Genomic DNA, 25511 nt, shown 5'->3' on the forward strand with positions numbered 1-25511 from the left:
AACTTCTGAGAGGTATTTCGTATAAAACCAAAATTTATATATGTATATTAATATCAAACGGCTTTTCTAAGCCTTTCTACTTCCTCTCAATAGTTTTATCTTATATGTTGATGTATAAATATAAATTCAGGCTCGGTTTTGGGGTCAAATTCATAATACTATATTTGAAGGCATTCCTTAAATGAAAAAAAAAGCGGAAACGGCAAACTTTGTAATTTTTTTTTTCTCGTTGTCGGCGATTGCCTGTCTGATCGCTCGGTATTTTGTCCCTTCTCACACTACTGCACTAGAGCTGTTCTATGACACTCTATAAATAATAAATTTCATTACGCATAATGAATTTTGTTTTTAAATCTTGTATTTTAAAATAATTAAAAAAAAACTTTTTTGGAAAAGTCTGACAAGATGTAAGTGTGACCCATTTGAGATATTTCATTGACCTTAGTATCGCAACAAAGCTCAAACCCAGGAAGTTTGATTGCTCAAAAATGCATTAAAGTGTAAACTATAAAAAATGCATACACATTTTAGCGATTGTTTAAAGAATCACCAGATCTGGAAATAATTTTTTTCCAAAAACCTCATTTTTTTACTTGATTATTTTTATGAGTGTCAATGCACCGATAGTGGTCTATCCTAAAACATAGTGAAAATATATAGTATTTGGTTCATGACCCGAAATGGGAAGATTGCATTTTGTTAAATGTTCGTTGTAAAGCTCCAAGCTTTGTGGCGTATTAAAATACTTGCTCCGGATTGCCCTCTTCAATTGCCTATAAGCTTGCATGTTTTTAATCTATTAAGGTTACGTGCTCAACCTTATCCGTGCCTATATATTATCCAAAATATCCCCCACGAGAAAACCGAATAACAACACACAACTGACAATATTCGACGTTTAATCACGGTAATACAAACAAAATGGCATATATTATATACATATATTTGTGATAAACCACTATAAAGCCATGTTATTAATGAACATTAAATAAGTGAGAATAACATCTTTTTAGAATATCGTTTTTCAAATTTGGTACAGGTTCCAAACTTTCGCTTATTCAAACCTATATACAACATTTTATTTTGTACATATAATATTGAATATGTCCGGAATAAAAATAACTTCCCTTTGTTCATTTTGGTGATATTAGGGTCAATAAAACGTTGGTCGAAGCATAGATGTACTACGCTGCATACATTTTCGTAGAACTACGTGTGGGTGCCACAAGAAATGAGAGGCGGGTGATATATGACAGGCCTAGAGCCACTAAATGAGCTGCGCTTAGAGTATCGGTACTCCGTTCCCCGACATTGCTGTGGGCGCCGCCATTTTGGTGCTTGTGCAGAGCAGACGCAACTGCCGATCATCATGATTCAAAAGTGCGACTTCTTCACCATCAGATTCGGTGGTAAGAAGCTCGTGTAATACTGCTTTTCCCTGTCGCGAACTGTTTAAACATGTGTGGAGGGCACAACTGCGCTTCCTGTGATTTCAGATAAAGCTTCAGACAACTGGGAACCATGATTTTAAGCCACAAAATGGCCCGGTGTCGTTACTCTGAAGCGTAGCTTATTTAGTGGCACTAGACAGGCTGTGCCTCGTCCGCTCGTCTCGATGTGCTGTATGTGGCAGCTGGAGATGCCTTCACGGACTCATGTCGCATGACGGTGGCGGGTGCGCAAGAAGTCCATGCACGTGGCTCGGGTATAAGCGAAGTCACGTGACGTGACGTCACGGAGCCTACAGAGCAGTTCAGTTCCCCCCTAAAGTTAACGGTAAAGTAGATGTCACGTGAACTAGACACCAGTTAATTTCCCCGCTAAATTTGGCTGGAACATTAATGCCACGTGAACTCGATTTCATGTGACCTATTCACCAATTAGTTTTCTCCGCTAAATTTGACGGGAAAATTTAGTCCATGTGACCTGACGTCACATGGCCTTTGCGCCAATTCAGTTTCCTTGCAAAATTTGGCGGAAATATGATGCCACGTGACCAGCTAAATTTAGCGGGGAAACTAAATTTGGGTATAGTTCACGTGACGTCAGGTTATGTGACGTCGATTTCTCCGCCGAATGTAGGCGGGGAGCTGAATTGGTGTGTATATCACGTGATTCCATGTCACGCGACATAAATGTTCCTCCAAATGTAGCGGGGAAAGGGAATTGGTGGAAAGGTCACGTTGTCCCAGGTGATATATAACGTGGATTTTTCCGTCCACGTGGCGTAAGGCAACGGGACATTAATTGTCTCGCCACGTTTAGAGGGAAAACTGGATTGGTATATAAATCACGTAACCTCAGGTCGCGGGGCATCAATTGACGTCACATGACCGACGTCACCTGATATATACTCGAGAGAGACGTCACTTCCGTGACCAAGTTTTCGTTACATAAACTTGCAACTTTGCGCCCCTTTCAAAGCTCGGAGAAAGCCGTTGTCCTACATCAAAAACCTCAAATGGGTCACTCGAAAAAAACTTGACAAACATTGCCAAATATCATAAAAGAGACAGAGGTCGGCACTTTTTATTTAATATTAACCTTTTTTGTTAAATTCAATATATGTATTGAAATTGATCCCAAGAATGTGAGAGAAGTCCTAGCGCAGTAGTTTGAGGAGACAAATTATGGCGAGTGGTCAAACATGTGATTTTCAATACGTTGGAGATATGTGTGTTTTTGCCACGATTGCTTCAATATTCAATATCCTCAAAAAATTCTGACGTGCGACCCAGGGTTGTAAAACTTACTAAAAAAATGCACCTAAGATACAGATACAGTTACTCATACGAAAAAGGTACCTAGGTACTCGCTTAAAAATGTACCTAGGTACAGGTACAGTTACATTAAAGATACTTCATTTATTTTCCCCAGATTTGTCAGAAAATATTGAAAGTAAAGCTTTTTTTTATTCTAAGAATACACACAAAAACGAGTTCGATAAATGTGCTTTATTGATGTCAATGCGATGTTCACATCGCAGTTGAGTCATCACGTTCCCTTATCCCCACGCTTCAACTGGTTCACCGAGGCCACAGCTTGCACTGTTTACCATGTCACGCCGAAACTCGCTTGTTGATGATCTTGCCCTCAGAGACGGTGCTGACGTCGACGGGGCCCAGAAGACGTCGGCCGCATAAAGAAACGCATGGGTCGAGTGCTTAAGCACCTTACCTTCGTGACTACGAGGAAAAAACATCAAACTTCCTCGCTTTTTTTTATTTTTTTTTTAGGAAAATTAAATTTTATTTTTCTTTCGAAACTTTTTGTTAGTTTTAATAACTGCAAAATATGAGTCAAACTTATTGAGTGAAAACTGTAATATATACAAATTGTTACCTTGCTCTACGACTGTAATTATGATTTATTTTCAGTTACATTTTATATTATATTTATGGCAGAAGAAAGCTACCACCAGGACAAGATACAGGCAACAGCAACTGCGCACATCTTTCAAGTTATCTCCTCCCTTGTATAGCTGTCAGAGGAGCTTCAAACACGCAATGAAGTCGACTTCGGTTTGAGATGAAGGAAGCAGGCCACTATTTTCTCTAAACGAAGTTCCGAAGGGATTTGATACATTAGTGTCGCTAGAATGGCATCGCTAATCCACTGTTCGCTCATATGAACACCGTCATTCGCTAGTGTCGTTCAGTGAGATATCATGGGCGGGCATCGTTAGTTAAAACGTCGTTCGATCAAGTCAGTGCTTCCAAGGTCGTACCCAACTCAACGTTAATTACGGCCCATGGTAGTGTGTTAATACTTTAAGATTTATAGTTCCTACCATTTTGACGAAGTGAACAGAAAAGTACCTGTAAAAAGTAACTTCACTTAGTTACAAGTCACTGGAAAGTGTGCTACCTAAGACACAGATAATGCAATACCGAGAAATGAAAGCAGCTAGGTGTGTACCTCGGGTACAACAAAAGTACCTAGATATTGATTTCCAGTTATTTGTACCTGGGTACTTTACAAGCCTGCGTGTGACCGATTGACATCGTTTTTGTAGTGAGGTCACTCCACCCTGTGAGCAGTGCTGTGAATTGTTAACTGTATTGCACATTCTATGGCACTGCAAATTCTTTGATCGTGAAGGTCAAAAACGCTTCTTTCAAGTTTTGAAAGTAAACATATTCGACAGATATCTGCCTGGTTGGGTGAGAGTTAAAGTCTGAAAACATATCTCCAACCAAAAAATGAAAGGCAACCCGACGTTTCAAAACCAACACGGTTTCTTCTTCAGGGGTGACTGAAGGCGCGCGGACACAGCAGCAGCTCCCAACCTCTTCGTCTTCAAAAAAGGAAAGAAAAGAAAGAAAGAGAAAAGGAAAAATTAAAAAAGAGAAGCTAGGAAATTGGAAAAATTGTAAAATAACTTTAGTTATGAAGATGGTCATCTCTTCAGCTTTTCCGTCAGGTCACGGAGGCCATGTGCGCACACGGAGGGCAGAGCACCCAGCGACCTGTTTAGGTCGCTGGGTGCTCTGTCCTCCGTGAATAATATTTTGGCACACCTCAGCTCTATCAAGCCGGCCATTAAATTTACCGTAGAATATGAGACGGATGGCACCTTGCCGTTCCTTGATGTGCTGGTGAACCGACCAGGACAAGATCTGACGTTTGCGGTGTACCGAAAACCAACACACACCGGACGCTACCTCGATTTTGTCTCCAACGATCCAACGAGTCATAAGGCCTCAGTGGTTTCGACCCTGCTGCGTACGGCAACGACCATCTGCTCGTCGGAAACCGATAGAAAGAAGGAGAAGAAGACCATAATTGAAGACCTAAAGAAAAATGGTTATTCTAGTAGCTTTATTGAGCGCATCGCCCGACGGCAAGGTCTCGCCAGACAAAACCAGATGCCAGTAGAAGAACAACAGCCCCATCGAGTCGCGCGTATAAGCGTTCCCTACGTAAAGGGAACCAGCGAAGCGCTCGCACGAGTACTGGGAAAGGAAGGCATTCTGGTGGCCCACAAGCCCACGTCCACACTGGGAAGGTTTATGCCAAGACCGAAAGACCGTCCACCAGAAGAAAAAGCACAGGGCGTGGTTTACACCATTCCTTGCGCAGAGTGCCCCGCAACCTACATCGGCGAGACGAAGAACTTTCCCGAGCGTATCCGCCAACACAAGAACGACGTGCAGAAGTTTGACAGTGAGCGCAGCGCCATCGCCGAATATTACGATACGCTAGACCACCGCATTGACTTCGCGAACGCGTACGTGGTGGACACAGAGCCCAATTTTCAAAGAAGACTTTTCTTGGAATCGTGGCACATCCAGCACACGCCAGGAAACCTAAACAGGTCGCTGGGTGCTCTGCCCTCCATGTACGCACATGGCCTCCGTGACCTGACGGAAAAGCTGAAGAGATGACCATCTTCATAACTAACAAGTTATTTTACAATTTTTCCAATTTCCTAACTTCCCTTTTTTTAATTTTTCCCTCTCTCTTTCTTTCTTTTCTTTCCTTTTTTGAAGACGAAGAGGTTGGGAGCTGCTGCTGTGTCCGCGCGCCTTCAGTCACCCCTGAAGAAGAAACCATGTTGGTTTTGAAACGTCGGGTTGCCTTTCATTTTTTGGTAATTGGAGATATATTTTCAGACTTTTTCTTTCAAGTTTCCTTGTATCTTTTCTTTTTCAATTAAAGTTCATAATCCTCCCATTTCGACATGAAAAGGGGGGAGGCCGAGGAAAAAAAGCTGATCAAGTAGCTTGAGGTGGCCCTCGCCCCCCCCCCCCCCCCCACCCACCTTAGTGGGGGAGGGGTGTTTGGGAGGGGAGGGGGAGGGTATTCAGAACAGAGTTGTCGTTGCGAATAAAGTACTGCCTTCAGATCAAAGGAGAGCGTACACCCCCCCCCCCCCCCCCCCTTTAGGGGGTGTGTAGGGAGATCATTGAGGCAGACTACGCCACGAACTGAGAATATCCGTAATTAAACATGAGGAGATGCATCCAAGTCTTCGTTGTCCGTCTCCCCTTTCTATGTATCTTCCTCATGTTTGATTACTGTTACCAACGCGCTCGTTTTGTACTTAATTGAGAATATCCACAGCGAAACAAACCACAAAAAACAATGATTTGAAACATGGCAACGATAATGAAGAAATGAAGCGAGTTTACACTCAAATTGTATAAGAAAAAAATATAACTGGCACGTCACGATAAATTGCGTTTTAGTTGTTAAAAGACGGTATATGAATTGCAAAAAGTTGTGTGAAAATAATTTTGAAGTACCCGTAGTATAGATTCAGCAATGCAGTTTTTTAAGCAATAATATTGGACGAGAACCAGTTAAAATTCGACAACGAGGAAAACATACAGTAACGATACACGACAAAGCTAAGTGCATAATTTACATTGAACAACAGCAAACAAAAAAAAAAACGCCATTAAATCAGACACATTTTTGTTTTGTTTATGTCAAAGTATATAAATCTACCAAGTTTCTTAATTGTGCTTTGTGTATCTTTGTTGTTACTTGCTAGGCGATTTAACAGTTTTGGTAAAGTTTGCATCATCGTTTGATCGTCGTATCAGGGTTTATTAATGGTCACCCACCAATGTTTCAATTATAGGACTGCGTACCCAGGGGAACGTTTTGTCAAGTTTGAGAATACTGAAATCGTCTCAATATGCATGTTTGTTTTCTTTTGTAAGTAGAAAAAAGTCTATAGCTGCACAAGTAATGAACTGTCAATGCACAGAGTCGTCTAAACAATTTGTCCGTGTGTGAGTCGTATCGAGTATTGTCTATAAAGGGCAACATTTTTTATTCGAGTATAATTTCGTCTAGAGAATTTACCGTGGTCGTGCCCCAGGCGAGATGAGAGTAGCTGAGATACAAGGAAAATAACGACCTGTAAACGTAAAAAGGTAGGATGAGCCGATATCTGTGGGTTAATCTAATGACCCAGTTAATTTCGAGATGACATTAAGGACATGGAATCCTAAGACGTATGCTGATTGAATATATCACCTAAGGACGCGCACCTTGAACTTGATGCTTTTAATGCTAAAAATTTTGTTTTCTCAGGTCGATTATATATATATATATATATATATATATATCACGTACTATTAAAGGGTGTGAGACTAAAATAAGCATCGACATTTCGGTTTTCAATGGTTCTTTAATAGCTGTAGGTCTTAGCCAAAAGTTTGTAAAATGCTACAATCAGGGGAACTGAATAAGATTTAATAAAATTAAAGATTAAGAAATAATTTATTTGATGTATTATAACTCCACTACATATTGTTATAATATTCACCTGGCTATGCTTATAGGTGGTGCCTCTATATTTCCTGCATTCTTTTACCAATGAAATGCATTAACTAAAATCTCGTAAATTTAATTTATTAAAAAAAAATTGTATTAAAGGGAAACTGAAGCGGTTCTCTATTTGAGAAAAAACATTTCAATGGCCTTCATTCGACCTCCAGGATCAGGAATATCAAGATTATTTTTCAATTTGTTGCACGGAGGCTTCAGAAATTAATTTTTAAAGTACCGCCGAAGCCCCTCCTTCCCGGGGCGTGACGTCACACTAGGAGCGTTCGGAATATCTGCTCTCGCGCATCTTCAGCGCCTGTCAAAGCTATGCACGCGCACTCTTGCTATTTTCAGAAAGGTCAGAAAGAGACGTCACGACTGGTGTCAGTGCTGGGAAATATACCTGGCAAGCTTGCCGTTGCACGCGCTGAACACACGAGCGACACGCGCTTGGAGGCCCGAAGATCCTAGTATGACGTCACGACTGTTCGAATGTTTTTTCGCTTTTTCTCGCTTTTAGTTGCATCTTCGGGGAAAACAAAAGTGATATTCAGATTCACGGGATAAAAATACGCCAGAATTCACCTCTAACTCGTTTTTTTCAAGAAGTGTTTCAGCGTCCCTTTAATAGTAACAAACGTATCATCGCTAACAAATTCACCACAAGTCTAAAATGCAGCTTTATCCTTGCGCTCGTTTAAACTTCAGCGCATAGTGTAGTATGGGTAGAGGAATCAATATAGTTTCAATGCTATCAGGATCCAAATGATCCCAAGAAGGAACAACTTGCATGATCCTTCGTCAGACCTAGCTCCCTTTTGCCATATTCTATTTCAATAATATACCAAAAGTTAAGATATCTGAGCTAACCAGGTCGTTAACAACCTAGTATCGAGTTTCAGCCACGGCAGTTCTAACCAAAATCCAGTTATGTTAAGATTTTAATTGGATGGGACATTAAGGGGGTGGCTATTCCCCTTGTATCGGGTGAACAGAGTTTATGCCCTGCTCCAGCCAGAATTTACTACGCAGCAATTACGTCACTACCTTTTTTTATCTATACTTTGTCTCATCTTACGATGGACTAAAGGCCAAAGCCACGGGCCGCCAGGTCCTATCACGTTCCACGCTATACTATGGCACGCTTAGCATTGCTTAGGGGTGAAGGAATAATGCTCGAATCCAAAATCGCCGCTTCATTTCCATAGCTTCGACGCTGCAAAGAGCCTGTATGTCGTGGCTTTCTTCGCGACGTAAAATTGTTGAGTCTCTCAGTGATCTTCGATTCGAACCACTGTCCACCCGTCCCCTCATCAGTGATTCGAGACGAGGGCATCGATACGTGCATCGAAGCGAAATACCGCACAATTTCTAAGTGGCTCGTGATTGGATCTGGCGGTCCGTAGCTTTTGCCTCTTGTCTATCGTAGGGTGAGACGCAGTATGGAAAAAAAAGTCTTTATTTCGGTATAAAAGGTGCAGTTGTGACGAGGCGGTTCGGAAATTGCTGTCAGTTGGCAGCTTGACGCGTTCCAAAGCTTCAGAATCTTTGTCCAAGCGTTACGACAATAACATGTTCGTAGAGATGAATTAACGATCAGCGTGTAATAAGGTAACATTTGTTCATTAACTTTATAATTAGTTAAAATAAACATTGTTCCGATTAAAACCTGCTGAGCGTCATTGGAAACCACTAAATCAATACTTTTTAGTAATAAAGTTGAAAGCTGAGTTAGCTAGTAGTCGTTTTACATGGTGATCAAAAACTGCGCAAAAGACAAGGACAAATAAAAAAAGAAACATACACGACAGGACACCGCAGCCAGGGTTAGTTGGTTTTGCATGTTTTAGTACTTCACAGCGCATAAACATCTCACAAAAGCAGGCACCCACTCAATTACAAACACAAAGCATACACACAGCGTTCTGTGTGTGTTGTTGTGTCTGTAATTGAGTGAGTGCCTGCCTTTGTGAGGCGTTTATGCGCTGTGTAGTACTAAAATGACAGAACAGCCGCTGTCATGTACGCGTATACGGTACCTCTAACAAAAGTCATCGAGACGATTCTGAATTACGCCTTCAAATATTTTCTTGAAAATAATGACAATACTAAAATTAGGTTGTAGTTTCGAAGCATGTTTTCCCCTCCTTTGCATACCGGACTAATCCCTGCGACCTTCATTTCACCTGAGAAAATACCCGTTTCTATCATGCGGTTTATGGCCAATTCGTCTCGGCCCGCACCGCACCCGTCCAGTGCAGTACTCTTTCCACTTTAGTACACGAAAGGCTGGCGGGAAGAGAAGGAAGCTCCCTTCTCTCTTCTAGCCTTCCGTGTGCCACGAACCGCACTGCACCGGTGCGATGCGGGCCCAGATGAATTGGCCATTATTATATGGCAAACAATATTACCAATTATTGCCGATACAAACTGGGATATTTCCAGAAAATCTCAGAATTAGGAGCCTGAACGCAAAGGGATGTAGGGCTAGCGAACAGCCTCGGCACGGACTGCTCAAGCCCGTCGTCGTTGTCTTTATTCTCGCGATTCCCCGCACCGCGATACAAAACACAAACGTAATTGGAGTTGATTTAACGAAATATAATTTAGTTACAAAATATTGCTAAAGGTGTATTTAATTAGTGGTTACTTAAAAACAAATATGAACACAACTCAGAAATTGGAGCGACGTGAGCAGGCAATTCAGCGAAATAACGACAACAAATTTAAAAAAAAAGCATTGCGAAGAGGAGAATAACCGAAAATATTTTGTGTGTGTGTGACCGGTCACTGCATCCACTCGAAAAATGAGCGGTGCACATACAATGATGCGAAAAACAAAGATCAAGAACGTTCCATTTAACATAAGGGCGCTTGAACAATTGAACCTCCTACCTTGATCATGTACACCACTTGTGCACCCGCGTGCTCTGCGAGTCATGAATATGGCCTGTGTAAAGTAAAACATCGCTAAGGCAAACAATAATAATAACCTGTATTAGTGAGAGTAGTAGTAGTAGTCTGGGTGACTCAGTCACAAGGCGACACAAATAGGCAAAGACCCGTACATGCGACATCTGATAGTCAACCAAGCACAGCAAGATAGTTAAAATGACAAACAGTCAACAAAGGGGAAAACAACGGCGACTATGGGATGAGCAGGGTTCGGTCAATACCTCCAAGAAAATCTGGGCTCGCGCCTCAACCCCCACACCACGCACAGCAGGCCGTCGTGGGGCACAGGCCGTACGCGAGCAACACGACGACGTCCAGCTGGGATCGTACACGTCATCCCGCCAAACGCGGCGTCACACCGGCCACCAAACCAAGGCCGCGACGCCCTGCCGGATGCGGCGCAAATCCCCACAGCGCGCAGACCGGGAGTCCCGAGGTACTGGGCATACACATCCAAGGCGTTTATTCTAAGACCCGTATTCAGGTGTTTTACATCACAGAACAGTCTAGATCAACTTCAGACCGTGTGTGACAAACTCGCTGATCGCAAAGCGAATTTTCGAAACAATTTGACGTGCCTCTCTGCAGTGCTCCACTATCGCAGAACATTCACAGGATTCTTCAAGATGGAGGATAGCGGTCACGCAATTATGCAATAAAAACACACAAGTTTTTTTATTGCACAAGTGGCCGTGATCGTTTACACTAAAGGCAGACAGCATACCCAAGGACTGCGCCCGAGGTTTCAAAAGCCGCCGGCCAGAGAGACGAAATCGCGGAGACCGCCAATGTTAGCAGTTCAAAGCGTCGAAAGAAGTGAAATATCATATGAATTACGGCGTCAACATGCGCTACGTTGTTCGGAAGATCATCGAAAAAAATTTAGATATTCTTGTGGCATGCATTATGAATAAGAACCGGCGAAACTTACCTAAAATTCGATTAGATGCATGCACGATGAAGGAAAAGGCCCTTGTCTGCTGACCCATGGACGGACCAGAAACCGGAAGCTGTTTGTTACTTGGATTGTGGAATGGCATTAGATTAGGACGAAGCGATGGATCGACCACGAGAACTGAAGCATAGTGAACTGAATGTAACGCCGCAGCGAGCTGGTGAATATTGAGCTTGACACATAAGGCATAATTGAGACCTTATGTATGTGTCATTTTTACCCGAAATCTCGGGGCTTTGTCAAGCTGAAGCATATATATTTTCGGTTTAAACCACCTTCCATCACTATTTCGATTTCTGTGGCCGGTGTCATTAGCGTGGTCATTAATTACTGCAGTTATCGTGTTCTATGCGCACTTGAAGTATCCTTTTGGCCGAATTGACATGTCCCATGTGTTGCCCCGGTTATATGTTGCGTGATAACCTTTGTTTCCCGATTTAAAGGAACTTATCATTTTTAGAAATAGGGGGTGTACACGGGTACTCCCTTTGTCTCATATTTAACACCCAAAAGCTCCATCTGGACGTTCAGTCCACTGACGTCGAGCTGGCGATAACAACTTTCACGAGCGGTTTGGTAGGTGTTCGATATAACGTACTAAACAGATAATGTCCGTATAAAAGATTAAAAAAAAACTCAAAGGTTTTGCGATTGGCCCAAAAAAACCTTGATTGTCTTACTCTATGTAGCCTTTATTGCGTACTTTAGCTATTTTAGTACGTTGTATCGGTTGACTATCAAGCTGCTCTTGAAAGTTTGTATCTTCGGTTCATTGTCAGTGGACTGAACGCTGAATATTTGTTCTTGGGGGTGTTCTATATGGGACAAGGGATGTACCCCTATACGCCCCCTATTTCTTAACGTGTTATCAACCTGTGTACGTTTTCTCCCTCAAACATAGGTGGTCGACTTCTTCATTCAACTTGGTTTTCTATTTGTAAATACGTGTAATTGCATAATAAATCACTGAATATTTATCTAAGTTCATACTTTTTTTTGGTAGAAAACGTTTTTTCCACGGACCTTTTTTTCTTTTTTTGGTCTGAATGAGTTTTTTTAGAGTGTGGCCACGATCGTGACTCGCCCTCTCGAAATTCGCTCGAAACACTTTTGGGGGCTCGCCCCGTCGTCCACGCCAGCGCCTGGCGCGTTTCCCGACCTGTGTGCTTACGTGTGTTCTCTTCCGTCTTTCGCTGTCCTCAACGTGTTTTTCTGTCGTCCCTTCGCGTGCCTCGCTTCTTCGAAAAGGCCGAGGATGACCCTAAAAAATGAACAAAAGCCACTGTCAACGATACGGACGACCTCGTTCGTCTTTATACCTTCACAGGTAAATAGACCGCCGACGTCGCATCGATTCCTGCCGTCCACTCAAAATCACCCAATCGTCATTTCGGTGTCGCATCGTGCAAGCAACTGAAAAAGCTGCCGGCTTTCAAGGCAGAGTGTTATGTAAGAAATGTGATGGTGAACAGTTTCGATCCCGACCGGACTTTCCACCTTGTCCGGAGCTTGTGCGCTCCGTTTATCAGGCCAGGCCACTACAAACAGCTGATTTCGCTCTCCTCGAACGCCTACATTATACAAGCTTATTGCGCTCCGTTACTTCACCGTCGTGTGTACCGTGCAAGCGCTCGGAGCGGCGCCGTACCCGAGGCCGTGTAAACAAACTCGGACGGGTTGAAATCCGGGTCGTCTTGATTTGTGAAGGCTCGTCAAGAAGTAAGGAACGGTATGTTAGAGACAATCTATTTTCTTTTTTTTTTTCTAGTTCAGCACGTTTATGAACTTCCGACGAAGGAGGCCCTGTGAACGTTTAAGTTCACGCTTGATTGCCATGGCGTTTCGTCAGGGTTCTGTCGCAGTAGGGCTTGATCCATTACGCACACTTAAAATGTTTTGCCAGTGGCTAATACGTTCTCACTTTGTTTCTTCCTTCTTTTTTTTTTTTTTTACTTTTAACGTTGCGAGTTGTGAGTGTATATACCTCACGCCTGTAGAAGGGAGAGCTTTATACGGTTATTATTTACTTGAGTACCGTGTACGTCATGATTACGTTACACAACCTCACGTGCACACTTACTGTCTTTTAATAAAAGCTGTATGTCGGCCGTCGTCACGCTGACGATTCGGTCAACCCGGCCACCTAACATGGGGATTTCGCGTCATGGGCTTCTCAAACGGGGGCTTTTGAAAGCGGGGCAAAAAGGGCTGTGTGTTTGACATCGGGTACTTGCCTGCATCATCCGCAAAAGGCTATACAGTCTTACGTGTGAACCATTTTTGCAGCGATTTGTGAAACCTACAGTTGAGCAGTGGTGAGGCATGTCGGCCTTGAAGCCAAGCCGCGAGTATAGCGAAGGGTCTCAAGCCGAACCATTACTCTCCGAGCGACTGAGCGGACGAGAAAGCCTTCAGAAATGGCGCCTTTCCCTTTCCTCCTCTCTCTCAAAGTTGGCGCATGCGCCCAGCGATCTCGAAAACTGTCAAATACAAGGCGTGCTTCGCGGCTCATTCAAATTTTTAGGATCACGTACAACTACCAATAGACAAGTGATATAGTAGAGGGGAGGCGGGGGGAGGGGCGTTTAAAGTCAAACTCCCCCCTCCCCCCCCCCTCGCCCTTCGGAAAATATTCTTGCCTAAGTCGCTGCATAGGGGTATAAGAGAAGGACCACTACGCTTTTTGTCTCCTTAAACAACGAGCACATAGAGAAAACACACAAATTGAAGAAAGCGTGCATTGTGTGTTTGGAGTGGGATTTTCTGAGCACGTCTATCAGTTTTGAGATGAAGCGCGTTAGTCACCAATAGTTGGTGAAAGGTTAAGAGTAAAGTTAAAGCTCCTCCCAACTCTTTCCACTTTAGCAGGGAGAATGCTAAAGAGAAGGCGACCTCCTCTCCAGCGTTTGCTCTACGCGGAGCAAAAGTTCGTCTGCTTCTTTTGCAAGGGTTTCGGTGACGTCAGAACGTCGAGCTCTGATTGGTTCTGATTTGAGAACAACGGGTAAACCTCAATGCTAGCTGCCTCGGGGTCTACCCACTATCCTTCAATCGGAGCCAATCGGAGCTCGGCGCTTTGACGTCACCGCAACCCCTGCAAAAAAAGCAGACGAACTTGCGCTCCGCATTTAAAGGCCGACGACCAGATTCGAGATTCTGCAAGGCAGACAAACCTCCACACCATGGGGGAGGAGGAGACAGGCAATGGTGGACAGGGTAGAAGGGAGGAGAGGAGAAATTAGGAAAAAGTGGAAAGCGCGAACTGATCGTCGGCCTTTAAGTGGAAAGAGCCGGGGGGAGCTTCCACTCTACTCTTAACCTCTGACCGACTATAATGAGAATTTTTTTCGTTCACCTTCGTATTTGCTATACCTCGAAATGCAAACCGCGTTGTAATTCAGTTGTTCTGGGTGTGAAAACAGAAGAATTGTTTTCATTTTGAGCCATAGCTACATGCTGCAGTCAGCGTACCCGACCACCCAATTCAGAAAACTGACGAGATCAAGAGGTTTCGCGTTGCCTCTGATTTGCACGCGCTCGCGAAACTATTCGTAAGTTCAAGCCAATATAGGGGGCGCTTACATATTGAGGTATGTAGCGCACAAAGTAGAGAGAAGGACAGGACAGAAAAGACCGCCACCCACAACTATCTGTTTGCTGACAGGAAAAGAAAAAGAAAGGACGAGACAATGATTCACCACGGATACATGCATCTACCATTAGCCCCGCGAATGATAGTGGCTCGCTCATTCAGGCTCGTGTGGGGCATTCATTGCCTGTTGCAGGCATTCTCTTTTCTTTTTTGACAACGGCACGGATTCCGCACTAATACTGGCCCTGTCTCCACAGAGGATGGGGAAGGCCTCCAGCACCTCGCGGGTCAATTTGTCGTTGTTCCTCCCGAGGATGCTTGTCTCGTCGAATAAAGGTCGGCATTTACACTTCCTAGAATGGATTGGAAGATGTCTGCCCACTGTAGCCTTCAAGGATAATCATGTTTACAGAGTCATTTATTGAGGCGTCTGCCCGTTTGGCCTATACGTTGCTCTTGCGAAACGAAAGTGGTATCTTATATACGACGCGCGAAGCTAATGTAAGAAATTGCCGTGCATGCTTCTGCATAGAAGCAATTAATTCCATGCGCTTCAGTTCCAGTGGACCGCTCCACCAACTTAGCTCACCAGGAATTAGACGCCAGTAGAGCAAACGGGTTCAACAGCTTCCACCAGTCTAACACCAACAAGGGCGAACGGCATGTATATTAAGGTTATGATGATAGTGCAATTTATGCATTCGTGCAAGTGAGCTGGACAAGAATTACAGTAATATCCATGAAAAGGGTAAGAAGGGTACAAAGAATAGACGCAAATCTCCAAGCACAGCAGGGTTACTGGAGCGGGACTGAAAAAAATCCGCCTTGTCCTCCTACCGGACCAAGGACAGGTCCCTGGTTCGATACCAGGACCAGGTAGATTTGTTTTATGTGGTAAACGCTGATCGCCAACAAACCCTACAGTACAGAGGACGAGAAGCGGTCGAAACATTGCGTGAGACGAGCGAACGGACCTTGGTCAATATACTCCTTGGGTAAACGCCGAAAACGTTCGGAAACAATGAACCTGGCAAGTAGGCTAAGATCTCCTTGAGTTTACATAATTCAAATATTTATTTTGTTTACGCGCATATGACACTGCGATAGATCAAAATTGGGTAACTACATTCTAAATTTGCAAAAAGCGGTAGCTCTACAGAAGCTCCGGATCATTCGCGTGTTTTGCTCGGTATTACTGACATATGCACTACGCAAGGCCAAGCATCGCGCTCATGTGCAAGCTTTTTACACTCATTCAAAAATAACGAGGAATTAATATCTGAAAAATAACTTTTTTTGACGTACAACAGCATAATTTCAAGTCGCTATGGAGTTTATTAATGCCACGAATGCAGGGTCCGAGCCAACGGCAAAATAAACACGCGTGTTTAACGCCTCTTCAAGGTATGCAGCCTTAATCCAGCAGCATATTTTTCATATGATTTTTATGGAAGCGCTGACGAATGGCGATTGTTTTGTGTGTTCTGAAATAAACATCGCTCTCTGATGGAATGTGTTCTATGTCTCGTCTCATTTACACATTCAGTGCAACACTTCCGTATTTTAGGCGATTTGGTTAGATCAGAGCGGGCACGTAGCGAGGATTTTGTTTCGGAAGGGGGGCCCGCCCATGACAAAACGTTGTATAAGGGGGAGGGGGGAGAGGAGGTCCCAGCAAAATGGAAGATATCGGGGAGGGGCGGCAGGCCCCCCCCCCCTCCCCCCCCCCCCCCTGGCTACGTGCCTGGGTCAGAGATATGAAGCAGCTTTACAAACCTTGCTAGTGGCCGCAATGTACCATCGGTACGGGCGTGTCAATAGGGAGTTTTTGTAGGCCGCGCTGCCCCCTCCGCTAAGCGTTCCGCAACGAAGAAGTTGCTACTGCGCCTGCGCGCTGATATCCTTGACTGTGGAGTTCCCGCTATCCTAGCGGGTTGCGGAGGGCCTTGCGGGACGGCGAAAACGATCTACGAAAACTCCCTAATGAAGCCGGACGATTGATTCACGCAGACAAACGCAAGATTTCTCAAACAAATACAGGAAGCAACGGGTCCAGGCCAGAGGTACAAGCGCAAAGCCTAGAGCCGTAGTTATGTCACGGGCCTTTTGATAGTGGCTTTAGGTAAAGCCAAATTTAAGCACAATGTAAAATTAAATTTCAAGTCGATGCAAGCAAAAGTGACCGTATCGCGTACTTTAGTTTCCAATGAAAAGCAAGCAACAGCCAAGAAATAATGAACGGCGGTGATTTTCAGTCATTCTTTGGCGCACTGAATTTAGCAAACTTAAGGAACGACACATAGCACCCTTCCCTGGCAGTTTCGGAAATCCTGGGTCCAGTGAATACAGTGAAGCGCCACAAAACCTTCAATGTTGGTGGCCCCCTGTCTACCCTGGTCGGCTCGGACAGAGAAAAAACAAGGAACGACTAGGAAATCACTTCCCTGGCGGTTGCGTGGAGCCCTGCTTTTACAGAAATGATCAACCAGTTTCTATTGAGTTTCTCATGTATTCAAAAATGATCAATGAGTTTCTATTGAGTTTCCAATATGTTCATATAGAATACATTAGAAACTCAATAGAAACTCATTGACAATTTTTGTAAGAGTGGGGCCGACGAACAGAGTGGAGCGCCACTAAACCTTCAATGTTGGTGGCCCCCTGTCTACCCTGGTCGGCTCGGACCTAGAAAAAGCAAGGAACGTCAAGGGAATTCATTCCCAAGCAGTTCCGTGGAATTCCGGTGCCTGGAAAATACAGTGAGACGCCAGGCCGGCAGTTTACCAAATTCCATGAAACATATTTCTCCAGTCCAGTCAGTTACAAAAACAAGGGCTGCAGTGGTGACCCTTTTTTCCCTTGATTTTTCGAGGATAGCGAGTTTATTGCTACGTTGAATGAAACAAACGATAGCGTTCTGAATGTTTTTGTGTGGATGCACGGTGAAAAATGGCAATGCCTGCCGTCGTGAGACGTTCACTCACTTGCTCTCCAATCTTTGATACAATTTTTCATAGTGTTTAGAGAGGGTCATGCACGCGTGTCCAGTTGACATTTTTGTTTTTCATCGTATTTTCATTTGTTGCTGCCTAATGTCTGGAAGGAAAGGAATCACAAAAGGGTTCTGCGAAAAAATTTATTTCTCGAGAAAACAAAAAAAATATTACATCAAGACGGCAGACCCGTTTTGGCATTTTGGCATTTCAGCCAAGTTTGACGGCACGTAGTAGACAAAAACCAAACATTATAAAACTTACAATTTTTTCCTCGAATGGTAGTTTATAATGGCACTACATAAAACAATTTATACAATTTTAGAAAGTATATATCGTGCGTAAAGAATGCACAAACAGGGCTACTTTGACGTTTTAACGTTATGTTTGTGATTTGTCATCTCGTAGAGTTTTTAATATATATCTTTTAAATATGTTTCACGGGTTCTTTACATAAGGGTCTATTGTTTATATATAATGTGTCGCTCTGACTTATGAAAACAATATTTACAGTGCACGAAACACAGCTGAAAACGACAAGTCCCACAACTTCAACGTGCAATTTAAACAAAACATCTTCAATTTTTTTTCAGTAAGGCATTGTACACTATATCACCCTGTTTTCGCAATAAAACAAGTTGCATTATTTTCTCTCTGCCGGAAATACAACACTTCAAAGTGCAGCAATTTGGCTACTTTGACATTTTTAGTTCGCTGTTATCCCGTAAGATTTTCAAGCTTCACTATTTATTTTTTACTCGTATATTCTTCTCAAAAGGATCTATTATAGATGTACATTTTGTTGATCTTGCTTATAATTGAAAATAGCTAAAGTGCTTCAAGAAAGTTTTCCGAGCGAATTTCTATATTACAAGCATTTGACGTAAACCAATCGATAGATAGAGAAAAAACCGAAACAAAAAAGAACCCACCGCTGGGTGTGACGTCATACCCAGAGGTTTCAGCTGCTTTGCTGGTCCCCCTTGCGAGGGAACCTGTGCAGAGCTTCTATCTGCTGGGGTAAGGCTTGCAGAAAGCGCGGATGTGCTGATATCTCCGTATCATACGTCACGATTCCCTCCCCGCACCAAACGCGACGGGAAGGAGGGGCATCATCGCTATTTTGAAAGCGCTGCTGTGGCTTCTTGGCGCATCAATCTGAAATATACATTTGATGCTCGCCATCCTGAACATCAAATAAAACAATTTAAGTGTGTTTTTTTTTTTCTTAAACACAGAACCGCTTTAGTTTCTCTTTAACACACTAGTGCGCCGGCCCTATCAATTGAGTGGCACTGGAGCACTTCCAACCTGTGTATGCTTGTTTTTATTTTAAGCATTCTACTTTTACCTTGGGCTCAAAGTAATTTTCTCAATGATACAAGGAATTATTGCATATAAATATGGTGAAACGTTCACCTCGCAAACAATGAAATCTCTTTGGTCTAGTCTTATACAAGTAATAAGTGTTCCAGGTTTACCCGACTATTGCGGCGCTAGTATGCCAGCCAGTTGAGCAATTACAAGAGAAGGCAATGCATCCGAACGTAATTGAGAGAACACGCGTGAACCAGCCTTCAAAGGCAGGTGTGTGATCCCGCATTTAGTTCTTTGCCAATGAGCCCGATGTCGCAGGTCGACGTCCAGAACCGGACGACCGCGGTGGACCTGGCCAATTACGTGCCCAACGGCGAGTGGCAGCTGCTGGAAGCCCGCCTTGTGCGCAACGTGGTGGTGTACCCGTGCTGCCCGGACGAGCCGTTCCCTGACGTCACGGTAACGCTGGTGATCCGACGCAAGACCCTGTACTACATGTACAACGTGGTCATGCCCTGCATGATGATGTCAGTGCTCACCTTGCTCGTGTTCTGCCTGCCGCCGGACTCCGGCGAGAAGATCGCCCTGGGCGTCACGGTGCTCCTCGCCTTCTCCGTCTTCATGCTGGCCATAGCGGAGAAGATGCCAGAGACCTCGGAGTCCATACCCCTCCTAGGTAGGTGGCTATGGAGGGAGCCCGTTTGTTGTTGTTTTTTTGTTGTTTTTTTTCGTCACTGAGACTATACATTTTTATTAGAATACACTTCCCAACAACCCTATAATTGACTAAGCTAATTTAGGAAAAAAGGAATTTCTGATGTTCCGAGTGAACCAAGGGCAGTATACATTATAATACTCGTCTAAGAGCATTACAGCAAACGACCTGTGGGAGTCAATTAATTTATATTGGATCAACAGTGCGCCAATGAGAGCCTGTAATAAGAACCGTCCGACTGCGCAACTTAAAACAACTTGTGCGAGATCATAGACCCCTAATGCACAAAGTGCACCAAAGGAAGTACACATTAAGAAGTGTCTGAGAGCGCTAACTTAAAACGGCTTCTGAAAGACCATGCATACCTAATACACCAAAAGTGCACTGGTGAGAGTATACATTAATAACCATCCCAGAGCGTAACTTCAAACAGATTGTGCGGGACCGTACATCCCTAATGCACTAAGTGCGCCAAGGGTAGTGTACTACAAGACGCGTCTGAGAGAGTAACTTTAAATTCCTGTAGAAGATCATACATCACTGATGCTCCAAAAGTGCACCGATTAGAGTATACACTAAGAGCCGTCCGAGAGCGTAGCTTCAAATGACCTGTGGGACATCATGCATTTCAAATACACCACACTTACACACCCTGCAGGTATCTACCTGACAGCCGTCATGGCCATCACGTCCATTTCCGTCGTAATGACGGTCATTGTCCTCAACTTCCACTATCGGGGTCCCAGCCGAAAGGAAGTGCCACCCTGGCTTCGACAGCTCGTCCTTAACCGTTCCCTCACTACCTGCTGCGTGAGACCGCGCAAGAGACAGACCAGGGAACACCTTTACCCAGACCCCTCATATCTCAGAGACCAGGATGGCGAAGGTCGTCCGCTGGACGCCTTCAGACTCACCGTCGAGAGCTTGACCGCGGACGAGCGATCCAAGGTGGAACTGGTCGAGATCTCAAGCAACGAGTCCGTCAGCAACGTCCCAGAACCGACAAGAAACAACTCGTCGTCGACGGCAAGACACCGTCGATGCCGCGCTTCAGCGGGGAGTTCTTCCAGGCGCGTTCAGGAAGAAGTGATGCGGACGCTGCGGTACCTCCTGGAGAAGCAGGAGCGTGACGACCGGATGACTAGGACTGTGAACGAGTGGCGTCAGATGGCGCTGGTGATCGACCGCGTTCTTTTCTGGATCTTTCTGGTCGTGACGGCGGTGTCTTCCCTGTGCTTCCTGGTGTTCATACCGATTCAAAGACGCGGATACCAGCTGGGATGACTGGTACGCGTCATCAACGTGCTGTCGAAGACAAGCAGTTTCGAATCATATTGGGGCGCCTGCGAGCTGTGCAAAGCTGAGAGCCTTTAGTCTTGATTGGTATGTCTGCTTTATCGATCCTGTCGCATGTCCAACTGCTCATTTATTCAGTCAAATAACTTTTAGCTGCTAGTAACCAGCCGATGAGAATCAATGTATTATTTCAGTGATACAGCCGTCTCGTACTGCATGTACATGAATGCATTCCCTAACATGGGATACTGCGTTAAACGTTGGTTGACATTTTTGCTGATAGTAACGGAATGCTGAATTCAATACAGTAAAGAAAGTGGATTAAAAATATTAAATACAAAACAAATGACGTCTAATATTTATGCGTGCTGTGCCAACCGCAACGTTGTACATATGTATAGACATAAAGCAGATTTGCAAATGCATCTTAGGGGAAGGTCGTACTTAACTAGACAGAATGCTTTCTTGAACTTAAGTTCTTATTCAAGACTCACTGAACAATAGGTGTAAAAACAAGAACTACTGCTAGCACTCCAAGCCTTGTAAGCTATTTATAGTTCCCCGGTAATTGGATGATAGGTTCATTTCTGTTCAAGGCTTTGTAGATCAGAAATGTATACAGAAGTGCGTCACTGTATGCTCGGGCAGCAACGTTCAGGTCTGGTCAGTAAAGGTGACATGAAAGGTGGCTGCGAAATCAGTTAAGCTTTTAAACGAAAAGATGGAATGAACTGCTACAATTCCAATTGTCGCATTGTGCCAGTAGGTTTAGTGACGTGGGATGCAAGGACCCTCCCCCCCCCCCTCCCCCTCGGCCATGCGGCATTTAACCAACACCTCCTAGACAGGTTTCAAAGCCTGCGCGTCACGTGATATGACGTCACTTCCCGGAGGCTTGCACGGGTGCTGATTGGATTCGAGTGCCGCGTAAGCGTTCTTGTGGAAATCGTTTCCTATCATAGTCCTACGCGAAGGCTGACGCGGCACTCGCATCCAATCAGCGCTCGTGCAGGCCTCCGGGATGTGACGTCATATCACGTGACGCGCAGGCTTGAAAGCTGTCTAGGAGGTGTTGATTTAACCCCTTCGACTGGCGCTCGGATGTGCCAGCTCATAATGGCCCCGATTGTAGGTGCCTTGTGTAAAACATTAACATAAAAATGTCAGATCGCACCGCATGCGTAAGAATTACGCAAGTTTAGGATAAACGTGTGAAGTTCCAAAAATCATCACAGATAAACCGAAATGTGAAACTCCTAGCTACACCTTCGCGTAAAGCACGTATTTTATGGAACGTGTTATATTGATCACCCGTTAAAATTACGCAAGTATACAGGATCGCGAGAAATTGAACTAGAAACACCCAGACGAGTCACCGTAGATATCAACTAGTTAAACTGGTTAATAGAAGTGTCGATGCCGGCGCCACGCACATTTTCTTTAACGTTATATTACACTATAGGGGTAATATAAAAAATAACTATTAAACGAAAGAATATGCAATTAAAAATTTGACATTAGTGCCGAATTATTTTAATACTTAAGGCCTATTCCTAAGCCCCACACACCAAAATAGCCGATAAAATTTCGTCTTTTAAAAAAAATCACTAACAAAGTAATGCTTGTTAAACCCGACGACAAGCCAACAGCACGTAGTAGAATACAGGTATTTTTTCACAAAGTTTAGCTTCCGTCAAATTAAACAAGATGAAAATTCTCTCCAGTAATGGTCAACCAACGCCTACCATAAAGATGAAAGCCGCGAAAACTTCCTATGTGCAGAGGCACTATAGAAATACCCAGAAACAAAACAAAGAACTGGTAAAACGCAGTCTTTTTTTTTTTTTTTTTGGACAAGAAATGTTTGATCTATTCAGAGGGGTCATGCATTCTAATTATGATGATTGCGGCAGACAATAACAGCCTGGCATTGAGCGCCGAAAACGCCGGCTGTGAGGACGAAGGACACTGAGGAGCCACTGCGACAATTTCACTTTCATGCCTATTACGTTTGTGGCACATGTATTCAAGAAAAATGTTCTAGCTTAGACTTTGACAGACATCTATTGCATCCCTCATTTTTTCACGATTTCAACCGTTTATGAGCGTTAACCCGTATTTTACGTGTACAGTAATTATGATTCCGTTATTAACGTTGCTTTCCTGCTGAGTAAGAGAACCTAATATCATGAATCCACTTTGTTGGAACGTTCGAAGGACAGGAGCGGAACTGTCGTAAAAATAACTGTCGTGGACATGTTTTAGGCTTAGATAAATGGTGAGGACAGCATAACCAGTTACCTAATTGGAGCCCAAATTTCTAAAAAAGCGCTAATTCAGCCTTGTTTTTTTTTAGCCCTTCGGTGCCAATTTTCCAGCACTGGACATGAGGCACCTCTCAGCACATTTTTTGAGTACAAAGGTACTCAAGCTGGAATATGTTGAAGACTATACTAAAGCTCAAATATTAAGGACATAAAATGATTCCCAGAAGATATAATATTTGTATATTACGTCGCGGAGCCTTACGGATTTGGATATAGTGACTTAGTCATAATTCAAACTTTTGTAGCAAAAGTACTCGCAAAGAGTAAAACACTGGGGTCAAACTTTTTAAATATATATATATATATATATATATATATATATATATATATATATATATATATATATATATATGATTACAGTCCCCATGTTCATTATATGTGAAGTTCGAAGTGGAACGAAAAGTTGGTCGCTGCAGTTCAGTGAAAAATAACTGGGCTGATCTGTTTCAAAATTTGGAATGATATGTTGGGTATTCGCTTCATACGCGGTTAAGACTTCACAAGTTCTTTGTTCGTTTTTTAAATATTTTACGTACCTGCATCATGCGCTTATATCCATTCCAACACAAGAGGTGACAGTTTCTTGGAGACTCCACTGAGTTATCTTAAACACCGTTCTAGCTATGCCTAAGCAAAGCAGAGGCTGATCGAATTATCAAATGCACAAACTTCCCGTTTTGACGACCGCTTTGGTAAATAAGCTATTCAAGACTTGTATTCAGTTTTATTCATAATCTCAGATTATCACTTTCACTTTCTCCAATTTTAATGCTATGTTTGCACGAAAACACAAAGCATATAATATATATGAAACTCAAGAGCAGAATATTAATCTCCTTTTAGTTTGCTTTCTTTGAAACTTCGGTACTTATAGCATATCCAATATTTCGTTCATGTGTTTCATTAGACGTGCTCGACTACTTGTGACTCCCTCAAGTGTCTACATTGTTTTCTTCCCAGGGTTTTGTGATTGTAGGTTGGAGGCAAATCACTGCTAAGATTGGATTACGGACGAGGATCTTAGCAGTAGTTTGACTCCAACGTCAGTTTACCTCACTCTGTTGCGAGTGACAAGAGCAACCTGTGTTATTTTTACAGTAATATTCAAGATATTGAGCACCCAGGAGATTCATACAAGCAGACTGATTATTTCTGAGGCGCAACCGATTGATTTTAAAATGCAGCTTAAAAAGTGCAGCTTTTGTGAATTCGGGTAACCTATGTCTTTCTTCGAACCGAAGGGGATATGTATCAATCTTTGCGCATGGGCACCTGAAAACACGTTTTGCTTGGCTAACTTGTGCTATATTATACTTTCGTGTTGCTAGGCAAATATTTGCATGCTGGAATATAACATCTAACACCCGTTATGCTTACGGTAAACTTTAGCTAACACGTTTTGCTTGACTAACTCGTACTCTATTATACTTTACTTTCGTGTTGCTAGTCAAATATTTGCATGCTGGAATATAACATCTAACATCCGTTATGCTTACGGTAAAGTTTAGCTAACACGTTTTGCTTGACTAACTTGTGCTCGATTATACTTTCGTGTTGCTAGGCAAATATTTGCGTGCTGGAATATAACATCTAACATCCGTTATGCTTACGGTAAACTTTAGCTAACACGTTTTGCTTGGCTAAATTGTGCTCTATTATACTTTCGTGTTGCTAGGCAAATATTGGCATGCTGGAATATAACATCTAACATCCATTATGCTTGCGGTAAACTTCAGCTAACACGTTTTGCTTGACTAACTTGTACTCCATTATACTTTACTTTCGTGTTGCTAGGCAAATATTTGCATGCTGGAATATAACATCTAACATCCGTTATGCTTACGGTAAACTTTAGCTAACACGTCTTGCTTGACTAACTTGTGCTATATTATACATTCGTGTTGCTAGGCAAATATTTGCATGCTGGAATATAACATCTAACATCTGTTATGCTTGCGGTAAACTTTAGCTAACACGTTTTGCCTGACTAACTTGTACTCCATTATACTTTACTTTCGTGTTGCTAGGCAAATATTTGCATGCTGGAATATAACGTCTAACATTCGTTATGCTTACG

The 25511-nt window shown here is 43.3% G+C and overlaps 1 protein-coding gene across 1 annotated transcript in view; it reads left to right on the forward strand.

The window, feature by feature from the left end:
* Nucleotides 1-21095, forward strand: part of LOC8030043 (acetylcholine receptor subunit alpha) — a 36992-nt gene extending 15897 nt beyond the window's left edge. The window contains exons 3-4 of the mRNA XM_002408757.5: nucleotides 19415-19772; nucleotides 20470-21095. Coding sequence (XP_002408801.5) covers nucleotides 19415-19772; nucleotides 20470-21095 — 984 coding nt within the window. The remainder of the gene's footprint in view (nucleotides 1-19414; nucleotides 19773-20469) is intronic.
* Nucleotides 21096-25511: the final 4416 nt, after the last annotated feature.

Source organism: Ixodes scapularis, unplaced genomic scaffold (assembly GCF_016920785.2).
Source record: "Ixodes scapularis isolate PalLabHiFi unplaced genomic scaffold, ASM1692078v2 PGA_scaffold11__112_contigs__length_91849675, whole genome shotgun sequence".
NCBI lineage: Eukaryota > Metazoa > Arthropoda > Arachnida > Ixodida > Ixodidae > Ixodes > Ixodes scapularis.